Raw genomic sequence first — 14962 nt, 5'->3', positions numbered from 1 at the left:
GTGTATAAATCTTTATTTATATTCCAACACCATGAAGACAGGAAACACCCAAGTGGCCAGTGACAAGCAGTGCCCTTCACATCAAAGGGCAATGCAAGCCCCAGTTTTTGTTGTTGGCTGTGGGCCAGCTAGCTCAGAATCAGTCCCCTCCTCTGACACAAACGAGGGAGAGTCCTTGACACTGGTCCAGCTCACTCAGAGCCAGCTCTCAGGGTGAACAGGATACATTCCTGTTTATTTTTTTAAGATTATTTTTATTACCCCCACACGACAGTTTAACTGCGGTAGTGCTTATTCTTTTTCCCCAGCACCCATGTTGTGTGTGTGTGTGCAGGTGTGAGACACAGTGAAAGACACAAGGTGCACGAATCTTTATTCAGTTAGTTCCCAGTTTATCTCTATCAGCTAGGGGTCCCTGATTGGCCCAGTTTAACAGCCCCAACCAAAGATCTCATGCTCTTTAAGATCTCCCTCCTCCCAATCACGACAGTTCCCTGATTGGCTTTTGGCTTTTGTTTTCTCCGCTTAGGTTGGATTTATCGATTTCATTGTGCACCCTCTGTGGGAGACGTGGGCCGACCTGGTTTATCCAGATGCCAAAGAGATACTGGACAACCTGGAAGACAACCGTGATTGGTTTGACAGCATGATCCCTCACAGCCCACCTTCATCCAGCTCCATGGAGCTGGGAGACAGCCGCAAAGTGGCGGATAGTCTCCTGCTGGACATCACAAGGCACAAGGAGGCAGTGAGCACTAACGCCAGCTCCTTTGAGGAAATGCACAGCTGCAGCAGCCCGGAGACTCCGGACACCGACTTCTCGGAATCCTCAGAGACCATCGAAGTTGGCCGAGCCCCTTACTCCAGACAACCAGGCGTGGGCAGCTACATGACCCGAGCCCCCCTCTACGACAGCGAGGTGGGCAACTCGTCTGCTGAAGAGGGCAGTTCCAGGGATTCGGGGAGCAGTACTCCGGAGGGCAGGTATCAGCCTCCCCCTAACTATCGCCCCTTCCTGTTCAAGGTCCAGCCTCCAAAGGGAGGAGCTAGCCAAATGCCAGACAACACAGCGGAAGGGTCAGCACAAAGCAGCAAACAGAATCTGGTGGAAGGGTCAGCAGACAGCAGTAAACAGAGCCTGGTGGAAGTAGAAGGAAGCATTTCAGATCTTCCACTGGGCACCTAACAAGACAGAGACGTTGTACATTATTTAGTAAATTCATTCTTTTTCTGGTATCAAAGCACACACAAACCAGCTGTTGCTTTACGAGTCAAGCAGCTGAGATCTTCGCTGTGAGCTGGTGAGGAAGGCAACAGGAGAGAGACATTTTGGCCAGTGCCAGCCACAACAATGACCAACCAAAAGGAAACAAAAAAAAAATCCAAAACGAACAGTGCCGTGATTCTCCCCCCACCTTCTCTGGGGGGCAGGGGGAATATGTTTTTGAAAATAGGAGGTCGCTGGCAAGAAGTGTATCCAAACGAAATCTGAGGGAGGAGTAAAGAAATCAGATGGAGTCAGGAAGGAAAAAACCATCTTAAAGAGCAAGATTTTATTTTTCCTTTTTTCTTTTTTTAAAAACAAAATACCTTCAGCAAAAATTAAAAAAAAACTGTGAAGGAGAAAAGGTTTCAAATGTAGCCGGGGAAGAGGGTGCATGTGGCAAAGGTAGAGGACAATGGTCACTGGCCGTGCTGAGAACTGTCCCTCGAACTGGGAAGATTGAATCAGTTGGATCGTGGCAGAGTCCAGCACTGCACTGGAATAGACTGGAGGACACAAGAAATCGATGCCTTTTTAATTGAATTGGAAACTGTCAGCAGCATGACAGGACTTTTATTTGAACAAACAAAACATTTAAAAGGAGGGTTCGTTGATCCTTTTTTATTTAAAAAGTGATCTGTATTTTTCTTAAATGAATATTTTTAGCAATTTTTTTACACAATTTGACTTGTGATTATGTGAGTCTTGGATTGGATCATGTTGACCACTGCCCTTAATATGTGTGCGTGGGTGAGTGTGTGTCTCTATCAGTCTGTAAATGTGTGTGTGTGTACCTATCTAGCTGTGTGTGTGCGTATCTATCTCTGTTCATGTGTGTAACTATCTGTGTATGTCTGTATGTGTGTCGCTATCTCTGTATGTATGTGTGTGTGTGTGTTTTTGTCCTGTTTCCTCACCCCCCATTTCTGTTTCTGTGTCTCTATCTGTGTGTGTTTACACACGTCCCAGTATCATTTTGTGTGTTTCTGTGTTCCTATATAAAGATACCAACAATGTGAAATACAGCCAAGTAGACTGATTTGCTGTGTTTCATACTGTTGGTATCTGTATTGATTTCCCTATGCCTACTGTGTTTACCTATCCAAGTGTCTGTGTCTGTGTGTGTGATGTGAATAATGGAGTCTGTGCGTGAGGCTGTGTGAGAGTGACTGAGGATGTTGGTAGTGGGAGGGTGTGAGTAGGGCTGTGATGGAAACATTACACACTGGTTATTGTGCAGTTACAGTTTTCTCTTCAGCCTGACTCCTTCGGCCCCGTGAAATCATTGGAAACTTTGCATTAATTCTCTGTGCCACCAAACATGGATTCCCCTAGTTTCTGAGTTAAAAAGTAATGCTGAGTTTTGATTGCTCAACTGAAGGGGTGAATATTTACCAAACAACAAACAAATCCTCATTGTTATAGACCCAAGGGGCAGTTTCATGCCCTTCCCAGTGACATGTTGTGGACAGTGGAAATGACTGGGAGCACCCAGTGCTCACTTACTGCCACATCCCACTGCATTCAACTTAAATCCTGAGCAAGCATTATCAGGAGGGGGTTACAATGTGCACAACGGAGAGTAGAACCTGACGGACTGTGACAAGCCTGTCCCAAAGCACTTGCTGCTGGATTGAAGGCCTGGCCTTGGGTAAGAGGGCCTTCTGACACCCACTCTCGTCTTCTCCATGACCTCCATCTCCATTCCACACCCTCACACCCCAACCCACGACTCCCCCCATACCATCCCTGAGCCTCATGACACCCCAATCCTTCCCCTAAACCCCCCAAATTCCCCACCCCATTACCCCCCCCCATGCATCTCTCAGCCCCATGACTCCCAAACCCAGACCCCAACCCCTACTCCATGCCTCTCCCACCCAGCATCCTGCCCCAGGATTCCAGTCCCCAACCACCTTGAACCCTGACCTCTCCAGGAAGTGGGAGAGACCTGTTATTGAAAGACCCCTTCTCCCCCCCCACCCCAACCCCCCCACCTCAATGTGAAAGTTTTTTAGAGAGAAATCCCCCCTCTATTGAGAAGGGGAGGGGTTGGGGAGGATGATGGGGATGCCATTACAGTACTGCGTGACAGCCCATTGCACCACTTATGAAGGTGATCTGGGCTGAGGACAGAATCCCCAACTGTAGCTCAACCTTGAGCTAAATTCAGAGCGTGTTTCCTCACCGGGCTACAGAGAAAGGCTGGTATTTTCCTCCTTGTACTTTAAGAATGTCATACTCCCTCAGAGTCCAGTGTTTGAATGAGGGTGAGGGATGTTCAAAGGGTGATGCTTAAATATTCAAAAGTGAAGATATTGCGACAGCAGATTACAAATGAAAGGACAGGCACACTCATTGGATAAACTGAGGTGAGAATGAATTTATCTGCAATTGTGCCAGCCCCTTGTTTTGGATGTTCAGCCTTACACAGCACCCACAGCACAGAAACCAGTCACTCAGCCTCACCACTCTAGAGTTGTGTTGGTAATCCACAACTACCTCTTGCCGTACTTTATTGTTGTATTCCGGGGAAGTACGGAACTGGAATCTCATCAGTACATTAGTTACAAAGGCTCACGTGCACGTTCTTAACTCATCTTCTGTCTGCCCACACATAAAAGCAGAAGTGAATCTCAAGGTAAATCCCTTACCCAAATACAAATAATTTAATTAAAATATAATTAATATCCACCTCCCAACATCAGCACCTCCTAACTCTCCTTCATGTGTTTATCTAGAAATCTATTCATACAATTTTCCTCAACAATTCCCTGTCGGAGCTTTGTTCCACGTTCTCCCCAACCCCTAGTTCTTTAGTGACTATCATTAAGGTATGCCCTCAAATCAAAGCAAAATGCTGTATATGCTGGAGGCCTGAAAAAAAGAATAGTGTTGGAGAAAATCTGTGAAGAGAGAAACAGAATGAAGAGTCCATTGACTCTTCTTCAAAGCAGTTCTGAAGAAAATTCCTATCAGATTTGAGACATTTAACTCTGTTCCTCTCTCCACAGATGCTGTCAGACCTACTGAGTCTCTCCACTTTCTGGTCATGTTTTATTTATGGCCCTTAATCCTCTAAGTGAGAACATCCAAATAATTGCACTATCAAACCCTTGAATAATTTTAATAACCTCTTATCAAGACACTTCCTAGCCATCTTTTTAGGGAAAAGAGTCTGTTCAAACCTTCACTTCAGTCTCTTTTTCAAATTAGTCCAGTAGCTTTTCCATCTTTGTCACTGGGTCTGTGTCATTTTTGTAATGGGGAGACCAAAGCTTGAAGCATGGTCTAATCAAAGTCTGCAGAAAGATAGGATCTTGTGGTGCAGTGGTACTATCCCTACCTCTGGGTCAGAAGGTCCTTTTTCAAATCCTGCATCACTGAAAGTCTGCCAAAATATGTCTGAAGAGGTTGATTCAAATAACTGTAGAAAGGCCAGAACTGTGCACATTGAAGATTGAAAGAAATTTAATTTCTGCCTTAAATTTACTTCTATCCTTAAGAAAACAATGTTTTAAGTTGACCAAAGAGTGAATCCAGGGCTAATTGTAATGATCGAATGTTGACTCAGACTCAAGGTACATTGCAGATGGAAACAAAGGTTAGCACTAAGAATGGCAGGGTCTTGGAAACATTTATCTTCAACCAAAGGAATTCTACACCATGTACTGTATATAGATAAATGAATGATCCAGTTCCCCAATCCCTCAGTCCCAAATTCAACCTTTGATGCCTAATGCAGCTGCTTTTTAAGATGCTTCCATTTTCTTGAAACCAAAGGTCAGTTTCTGAACTGTGAGCAATGTGAGTGCTTTCCCCCATAAAGCCCTACTACACTTCAATCTTCATCTGGCATTCCCATTTCATCTACGCATGGTTCAGTTTTATGCAGCCATTCCACTCTTGTCCATGAATCTGGTTGTGAACATTTCCCCCATGTTCCATGACACTATGCCCTCAACCAGTCTGCACCCCTGGGTGTAACACCGAGAATCTGCATTCTGTGATATTCTGTCAATCTGCAGAATTTTCACCAACTTTGGGAGAGAGATTTGGTGGGCAGGAAGGAAAGGTCGAAGCAGGGTTTAGGTCAGGGATAGGATCTGGAGATGTGAGACTGTGAGGAAGGTCAGTGATTGGTGGGAGTTCTTCCGTTCTGCAGAATACACACAGTTCCCACATACTCCAATTGGCTAATTACATGCTGTCGTTATCCTCTTCTTAACTTTCAACCTGTGACGTGTCTTCAGCATGTTCCAAACCATCTTCCTGATTGGAAAATCCTGTTCAGGAAAGGGGAATTGTTGTGTTATTCCCCCTCCCATCTTGGTTTGTGTGTCTCCAGTTCTTTAAGAAGGCCTGCCCTGGACAAGCCCAAGCTTTAACACACTGATTGCACCTGATATGGATGAGAGCAGGGCTAGAATTGGCCAGCATTCTGGAGGGAGTCACAGTGAGGGGTCCTGATGTTGGAGGGGCAGCATTGAAATTACAAGTGTGGGCTTTAAAGCACTAACCTATCCCTAGTTTTAAAGGGGCATTGCAATGTACTGTTTGGGGGGGCTGGCCCACAAACTGGAAGTCTGCTCCACAATCTATTTAATGCTGATCGTAAGGGAGGGAGAATTGGGCTTGATTGTAACATCCAACAGAATCAAAAGACTCCTTTGGGTTGGGCAGGTGAGATGGTATTGAGGAGTTGTTGTTTTCAGAATGCAGTCGACTCGAGCAGACTATGTCAGAACAACTAGACTCCCCACTGTGGCTTCAGTCTCTATTGGGGGGGTGGGGGGAGGAAGTGAGTGGCTGCAGATTTTAGAGATCAGTCAAAGTGTGGTGCTGGAAAAGCACAGCAGGTCAGGCGGCATCCGAGGAGCAGAAGAGTCGACATTTTAAGCATAAGCCCTTCATTAGGAATGTCCTTATGTCCAAAATGTCGACTCTCCTGCTCCTCAGATGCTGCCTGACCAGCTGTGCTTTACCAGCACCACACGTTTTGACTTCAGTTTCTAACAGACGGAGATGTTGGTATCAGGGTTTAAAACATACAGGAAGGTCAGAGGTCAATAATATCAGCAAAAGTGTGAAGATTGTTTTACAAAAATGGTTCATTGTTAGAGCATCAATGGCACAGCTGGCATTGAATGCCTATCGCTTAACGCCTCACGATGCCAGACCCTGTTCCTGAGTTGCCGCAATTACCAGCAGCAAAGGAACCTACCATTCTGATCCAGCAACGGTCAAGGATTTTTGAAGGTTGTTCAGCAAGGAGAACTGATTTAATCCCGAGCTCACAGTGGGCGGGTGCTCTGACCCTGTGTCACTGATCATTTTTGGAGCTTAATTGGACCATCTGAGAAGATAATTAAACATCTACCCCATTTTGGCATTTTCATAAACGTGACATCTGTCTGTCATTGCAACCTTCTAATTATCCCTTTGGGTAGCAGATGTTGTGGTGGAAATTGGAAAAATTCCCTGCCTTTAACGTCAGCTTGGGAAAAGAAAATAACTTGGACCTGTGTCAAGTCATAAGTAAGTAAAAAAGCAGGAGAATCGACATTTCGGGCATAAGGCCTTCATCAGGAAGGGCTTTTTCCTGACAAAAGGCTTATGCCCGAAACATTGATTCTCCTGCTCCTCGGACGCTGCCTGACCGACTGTGCTTTTCCAGCACCACACTCTTCCCGCCTCAGGCGACTGACTGTGTGGAGTTTGCACATTCTCCCCGTGTCTGCGTGGGTTTCCTCCGGGTGCTCCGGTTTCCTCCCACAGTCCAAAGATGTGCAGGTCAGGTGAATTGGCCATGCTAAATTGCCCATAGTGTTAGGTAAGGGGTAGATCTAGATGTAGATGTAGGGGTATGGGTGGGTTACGTTTCGGCGGGGCGGTGTGGACTTGTTGGGCCGAAGGGCCTGTTTCCACACTGTAAGTAACCTAATCTAGACCACTGTTGTGATCTCCAACAACCGCAGTCCTCACTTTCTCCTTAAGTAAAAGAGTAGCTGAATGATTAGGATATTCCTCTTGAGTTCAATTGTCTTGCGTTTGGATCAAGAGACCCAGTGTTTTAATGTATATGAGCAGTGGGCAGTCTGAACCCTCACATGGATGGCTCAGTTGGGCTGACTCTTAGGCGAAACTACTGTGAGAAGCAATACCTGCTTTCCGGGGTACCCTGGGCTGATCTCCCCTTCTGTACACAGTGGTGCCCCCACGTTGGGCAGCTCCAGAATCCAGCCACCCTGGCTTTGTTTCTATGTGAACGCATTTGACTGTAAACCCTGTAGAGGTTCCAAGAAAGTTCCTTCGTCCTCATCAGCACCAGAGTGAAATTAACCCTTAAAAACCGTAAGAACTGCGGATGCTGTAAATCAGAAACAAAAGCAGAAATTGCTGGAAAGGCTCAGCAGGTCTAGCAGCATCTGTGGAGAGAAATCAGTTGGAAGGGTCATTCAACACAAAACGTTAACTCTGATTTCTCTGCAGGGATGCTGCCAGATCTGCTGAGCCTTTCCAGCAATTTCTGTATTTGTTTCTGAAATTAACCCTTTCTGCTCAGGGAATAAGATGAGGCTTAATACTCACTGGACTATTCACCTTGAAGTTCACATCGAAAATAATCCGGCTCTTGATGGGACCACGTACCTTTGGAAGACTCTGTGGTTCAGTAGTCACCATTGGTTAGCACCATATGTTAACTCTGTGTTACATCATATTCAGAGTGACAATTTGCCTGCTTATCTCTGGTATATTTTACACTTGGCTTGTAGTTCCTGCCACTGTCACATGTAATGTGCTATCGCACTTTCTGAGTCAGCCTGAGTGAACAGGAGAGAATTTGGTTTATCCAGAAAATCAGTGACCCTGGAGGAAATTCAATAGACGTTCCCTGTTATAACATTTTTAAGACACATGGATCATCTGTCTTGTCATGAGGAACTTGTGGCATATTCCAGTTGTGAGAGTCGCATACAATAGCTTTAAGTTATATGATCTTACATTAATTCCACACACTTTTCCCACCCTCACTTCACAAGTTTGAATTTTGTTTCTGTGCCATTGGGGTGAAGATTGTACCTGATACCTAAATGAAGTAGGTGCTGTAGTGTGCCAACCCAAGACCTCATCGTTATCTGAAATAAAGCACCAAACCTCAATGCTGTGCCAATCAGGATGGGGCAAAGTGGGCCACTGGACAACAGTGAGACACAACTGCCCCATAAATTGCCAGTGTCTCCTTCCTGTCCTTGTTCTCTAACCATGTGCCATTTTGTCATTGACTGACCTTTCAACCCGAGTGAACCAGATATACATGTACATACAAAAGGAAACTTCTGTTCCCATTCATTAAAGAACAGTTATTACTAACAGAAGACAATGGCTTTTCACATAAAGTTCTTCAACAAACGAAAGGAATTATGGCCATGTGACTGCGGTTAATGGTCTCAGACACTCTGTTGTGTGAAAACATTAATGACTGCGAAACAGAATTGTTTTCATCACTCAATTTTGACCATTTCTTTCTCCTCAGCTGTTTTCAAAGTGTATGATTGTTGTAAGTAAGTTGACTATTTATTCCGATCTGTACAGTGGCATCTTTTCAAGGGAAGAGGTGCAGGGTCCCTGTTAAGCTCTGATTTAGAGTACGACTCGTATCTATACCTGTATGTTGTTGTCGATGTAACATATGCACAAACAGCTTCATATAAAGTTTTCAATAATATTTTGATTGTCCTTGGCTCGTGTTCTGAATCTTTGCACTGTGCTGTAAATTTCTCTGCAGTTTTTTTCCCATGTGTTCACTGACCTACTTTGAGGCATTTCTGAAACAGGAGCTAATGTTAAAATTCTCATCTCAGTTCTGAAATCTCTCCATGACCCTACACTGGTTTCCTTGCCCTACAATCCCACTCATCTTCAAAATAGTGCAATATCACTTGAGATAGAAGATATGGTTTCATGTGCCATCGAAAAGGGGGCAGCTACAACAATATGGCACTCCAACAGCATCACAATGGCCTAGGCTTCTGTGCTCAAATTTATGGAGTGGGTTCTGGACATTTTTGACTCAAAGAGACTGCAACCCAGAATCAGGGAAGTGTTATGGTGTAGAAGGAGATCATTCAGCCCATCGTGCCTGCACCATCTTGTTAACTGAGCATCATCACCGAGAACCATTTGTTCCCTAACCCTTCCACACTATTTCTATCCAAATAAATATCCAGTGATTGTCTTGAAAGCCTCATTTGAACCTGCCTCCCCCACATCTCCAGGGAGTGCATCCCATGACAAAACTTGACTTACAGCTTTAAAGGCAGCCACCAACCAAACCCAGAGCTACTAAAGATCTCCTACTTGCAGTGATTGAGCCTTAAGTCAGAACATAGGAACAAGAGTAGGCCATTCAGCCCCTTGGGCCTGTCCCACCATTCAATGTGATCATGACTGATATGTGGCCTAACTCCATAAACCTGCCTTTGACCCATATATCTTAGATACATTTTTGTTAAACAAAGTACTATCTCACATTTAAAATTAATAGCTGATCCAGCATCCACTGCCATTGGTGAATGAACGTTCCAAATATCTACCACCCTTTGTATGTGCTTCCTGACATCTCTCCTGAACGCTCCGGCCTAATTCTCAGACTGTGCCTCCTAGTTCTAGAATCTCCAACCAGTGGAAATAGTTTATCTACTGTGTCTTTTCCTGTTGGTCAATCCAGGATAGACTGATCTGCTTCTGAGCTCCCATTAGACGAAAGTGAGGAGTGCAGATGCTGAGATTAGAGCCGAGAGTGTGGTGCTGGAAAAAGCACAAGGTCAGGCAGTATCCCAAGAGCAGGAGAATCAACTTTTCTGGCAAAAGCCCTTCATCAGGAATGATACTGGGTGTCTTGGGAGTGGAGAGATGAATGGGAGGGGGTGCGGCTTGGAGGGTGGCACCAATCCACTCCACCTTCCTCTCCGACCTTTACCCCCACCTTTATCCACCTATTACATTCTCAGCTACCTGGAGTCAGGTTCAAGTGATGTTTTTAAAACAATTGGGGCAGCACAATGGCACAGTGGTTAGCACTGCTGCCTCACAGCGCCAGAGACCCGGGTTCAATTCCCGCCTCAGGCGACTGACTGTGTGGAGTTTGCACATTCTCCCCGTGTCAGCGTGGGTTTCCTCCGGGTGCTCCAGTTTCCTCCCACAGTCCAAAGATGTGCAGGTAAGGTGATTTGGCCATGCTAAATTGCCCCTAGTGTTAGGTAAGGGGTAAATGTAGGGGTATGGGTGGGTTGTGCTTTGGCGGGTCGTTGTGGACTTGTTGGGCCGAAGGGCCTGTTTTCACACTGTAATGTAATCTAATCTAATATTTATTTGGAATAAAATAGTGTGGAATGGCTAGGGAACAAACAGGAGACTATTTAGATTAGATTAGATTACCTACAGTATGGAAACAGGCCCTTCGGCTCAACAAGTCCACACCGACCCTTTGAAGAGTATCCCACCCAAACCCATTCCCCTCGCCTGTATTTACCCCTGATGAGTGCACCTAACATTATGGGCAATGCAGCATGGCCAAGTCACCTGATCTGCACTTTTTGGACTGTGGGAGGAAACTGGATCACCCGGAGGAAACCCACGCAGACACAGGGAGAATGTGCAAACTCCACACAGACAGTTGTCTGAGGCGGGAACCATCAGGCCGTGTCATGGTTCTCGGTGATGATGCTCAGTTAACAAGATAGTGCAGGCACGATGGGCTGAATAATCTCTTTCTACAACATAACACTTCCCTGATTCTGGGTTGCAGTCTCTCTGAGTCAAGAATGCCCATTCAATAATGATAATTACAGAACCATTGTTGATTGTCAGAAAAAATCCATTCGATTCACAAATGTAAAAGGCATTTAGCACACTTGCCTTCATTGCTCAGTCCTTTGAGTGTAGAAGTTTGGGTCGTCATTGTTGACGTTGCACAGGACATTGGTGAGGCCTCTGCTGGAATACTGTGTCCAGCGCTGGTCTCCCAGTTATAGGAAGGATTTTATTAAACTGGAGAGGGTTCCGAAGTGATTTCCCAGAATGTTGCCGGGTATGGGAGGTTTGAGTTATAAAGAAGGGGTGGGAGGGCTGGGACTTTTTTCACTAGAATGTAGAAGCTTGACCTTATAGAAGTTTACAAATATTGAGGAGTATAGATAGAGTTAATGGTCGTTGTCTTTTCCCTAGGATGGGGGATTTCAAGAATAGGGGGCACAATTTTAAGGTGAGAGGAGAGAGATTTAAAAAAGACGTGGCAATTTCTTTTTACACAGAGGGTGGTTCACGTGTAGAATGAACTTCCTGAGGAAGTGGTGGATGTGGGTACAGTTACAATGTTTAAAAGACATTTGGATAAGTACATGAATAGGAAAGGTTTGGAGGGTTATGGGCCAGTAGCTGGCAGGTGGGATTAGGTTAGTTTGGGATTATGTTTGGAATTGACTGATTGGACCGAAGGGTCTGTTTCCATGCTGTATGACTCTATGTCCTTTAGGGAATAAATCTGCCATCCTCACCTAGTGAGGCCTACATGTGACTCCAGACCGACAGCAATGTGCTTGACTCTTACTTAGGGATGGGCAATAAATGCTGGCCTAGCCAGTGATGCTCACATCTCATGAACAAGAAATTTTTAGAAATCTCCAGTATCTGTGGTTCTGAGGTTTTTTAAGTAAACAACACAAAAGAGACAGGTTTGTGGGGGAGGTGGATTGTGGGGGCGTAGAGAACTTAAGGACAATGGAGAATAGACATAATGGAGTCTGTTTTTGAAGTCATGGAATTCAATGTTGAGACCTTGAGGCTGTAAGATGAGGTCTTATTCCTCAAACTTGTGTTGTGCTTCGTTGGAATATTGCAGCAAGCCCAGCACAGGAATGATAGCACGAGAGGTTTATTGAAATATTAAGCAACTGGGAGGTCACGGTCATTCTTACAGACACAGTGAAGATGTTCTACAAAGCAGTAACCCAGCCTGAGATTGGGCTCATCAGCATGGAGGAGGCCACATTGTGAGTAGTGAGTACAGCAGCATAGATTGAAGGAAGTCCAAATGAAACACTGCTTCACCTGCACTGTGTTTGAACAGTGAGGGAGGAGATGAATGGGCAAGCGTTACACTTCCTTTTAAAATCAAAGCTATGATCAGGTTAAAAAGGCCCTAGTCTAGATTAGAACGGTGCTGGAAAAACACAGCAGGTCAGGCAGCATCTGAGGAGCAGGAGAATTGACCTTTCGGGCCTCATTCCTGATGAAGGGCTTTTGCCCGAAATGTCAATTTTCCTGCTCATCGGATGCTGCCTGACCTCCTGTGCTTTTCCAGCACCACTCTAATCTTGACTCTGATCTCCAGCATCTGCAGTCCTCACTTTCGCCTTAAAGAGGCCCTACGTAGGCACTGTAACAAGAAACAAACTAATGGTTAATGAAACTCATAAATGGTGAACAGAAACTTACAAAATCAAGGTGATATTGGCCAGCCTGATAATAGAATCTAGCCCACACAGTGCCCACCAATCTCTAAAGGTGTCTATCGAGCTGGGGGTGGATCCTGTGCACAGGACTAGTGTCGAGTTCTGGACAGACAGTGGTCAGTTTATCTGGAAGCCCACCACATGGCTGAGCCTCCACTGATTTTTTTTTTGAGAAGTCTCAGGGTGGAGTATCTTAGTCACAAGGTTCGGAATGGGTCGGGTTATGTTCAGAACCACCCTCTTCTGCTAATCAAGGCACTCCAAATCTGCTCAACTCTCTGCTCCATCTGCCAACAGAAACCATGCTCCCTTGCAACAGCCACGACTCCTGCAGCAAGAACACTTTAAGGGTGGCACAGTGGTTAGCACTGCTGCCTCATAGTGCCAGGGCCTGGGTTCAATTCCAGCCTCGGGTGATTGTCTGTGTGGGTTTCCTCTGGGTGCTTCGATTTCCTCCCACAAATTGGCCATGCTAAATTGCCCATCGTGTTCAGGGATGTATAGGTTAGGTGCATTATTCAGGGGTAAATGTAGAGGAATGGGTTTGGGATGATATTCTTTGGAGGGTCGATTTGGGCTGAAGGGCTTGTTTCCATGTTGTTGGGATTCTAATTCTAACACTCAGCATGACCTGACCTTTACCAAACATTGATCCGGTCCAAGTAGAAGACGGACAATTCCCGCAAGAAGATCTAAGGGCAGGAGCTCACTCTGTAAACAGGAGCTGCATGTCTTAACTGAGGCTGCACCCCTGACACAAGAAATGCATCATTAGGGTGCACCAACTTGGAGGAGGCTCAGCATAAAGGTACCTCCACAGAGTCTAAGGGAGAAGACTGCTATCTCTGTGTGGAAGCAACCAAGTGGGAAACTCAGAACCTCAATGGCAAACTAAGGTTGCATTTTTGCCCCAGAATAACTCAAAGAGTTTTCTCTGTACATTTGTGATAAACTCCACCAGAGGCTTTTTCCTCCAGTGATTGCAGGAGTAGGTACCATAAGAACATTAGAACTAGGATCACGAGTAGGCGATTCAGCAACTTGAGCCTGTTCTGCCATTTAATACAATCATGGCTGATCTCATCTTGGATTTGTCGCCACTTTCCTGCCCAATGGAGGAACCTTTGCAACCTTTCAACCCATTACTAATTAAACATCCAAATCCTTAAGTTTATTCAGTGTCTCTGCATCCACCGCACTCTGGGGGAGTGAATTCCACAGATTCGCCATTCTTCAAAGGGAGAAGTAATTCTGCCTCAACTCAGTTTTGAATCTGCCACCCCTTAGCCTAAAACTATGACCTCTCCTTCCAGATTGTCCCACATGAGGGAAGCATAATCTCTGCCTCTACGAAAACAATCACATAGAACCATCAGCTGTGGCAGGATTCAAACCATCAACCCCAGAACACGATCAGATTATTAGTCCAGTGACAGTACCACTACACCATGGGTGGAGGAGTTGAGGAAGGGTTAGCATAGGAGCAGTGGACCAGGGGACCAGGATGCTTTCTGAGTAAAGGGGGAGATGGTGCAAATGCAGTGTCTGCCAGTCCTCCAGCCGCAGGGGGTGCTGCAGCAGGAAGACTCGGGCACCCATTCGATATTTATTATGCAGAATAGTGCAGAAAGTGGTTACAATTTCCTATTGCATTTTGCAGGCGACTTGTTCCCAACTTTAATCCAATTTGGAGACCAAATTGCGCTGAAAACGGGATAAATCTGCGTCTGATCCTGTTAAAGAGAGGCAATCTCTTGAATAATTAAATGATAAATAATTAATTATTCATAAGAGCTGCTTTTTTCCAAGTCCATCTTCCATCCATTGGTTTGATCTTCTGGCTTTTTGTATTGCAGATCCGTTCGATTTGACATTTTAAAAATGCAAACAGAATGCAAAAATAAAAACATAAACCCAAATATTGTTCAGCAAGTCCCTCGCTGACGACTGTGAATAATTCATAAGCTTTTAAATAAATGAAGGTTTTGTCCTAGTTTTTTTTCCTCAGGAGGGGAAACACGTAAATGCAACGCAAGTGGGTTCAGGTTGCAAATATAAAAATGAAAATAAGGAGAGGCTTTTTTTAACGGGATTGGGGGAGAACAACGGTAGATACGAGATGCTCCTGGGGTGAAGGATGGAAGATGTTCTGGATTGCTATTGGTTCCTCGTCATGTCAATC

At 45.1% G+C, this 14962-nt stretch overlaps 1 protein-coding gene across 9 annotated transcripts in view; it reads left to right on the top strand.

Moving 5' to 3' along the window:
* Nucleotides 1-6167, top strand: part of LOC140494794 (3',5'-cyclic-AMP phosphodiesterase 4C-like) — a 332319-nt gene extending 326152 nt beyond the window's left edge. For all 9 annotated transcript variants that reach the window (XM_072594393.1, XM_072594394.1, XM_072594392.1 and 6 more), the window contains one exon: nt 530-6167. In XM_072594393.1, coding sequence (XP_072450494.1) covers nt 530-1186 — 657 coding nt within the window. In that variant the 3' untranslated portion in view covers nt 1187-6167. The remainder of the gene's footprint in view (nt 1-529) is intronic.
* Nucleotides 6168-14962: the final 8795 nt, after the last annotated feature.

Source organism: Chiloscyllium punctatum, chromosome 24 (genome assembly GCF_047496795.1).
Source record: "Chiloscyllium punctatum isolate Juve2018m chromosome 24, sChiPun1.3, whole genome shotgun sequence".
Taxonomy (NCBI): domain Eukaryota; kingdom Metazoa; phylum Chordata; class Chondrichthyes; order Orectolobiformes; family Hemiscylliidae; genus Chiloscyllium; species Chiloscyllium punctatum.
The sequence above is the reverse complement of the archived record's forward strand: the minus strand, read 5'-3'. Positions and strand labels throughout refer to the sequence as shown.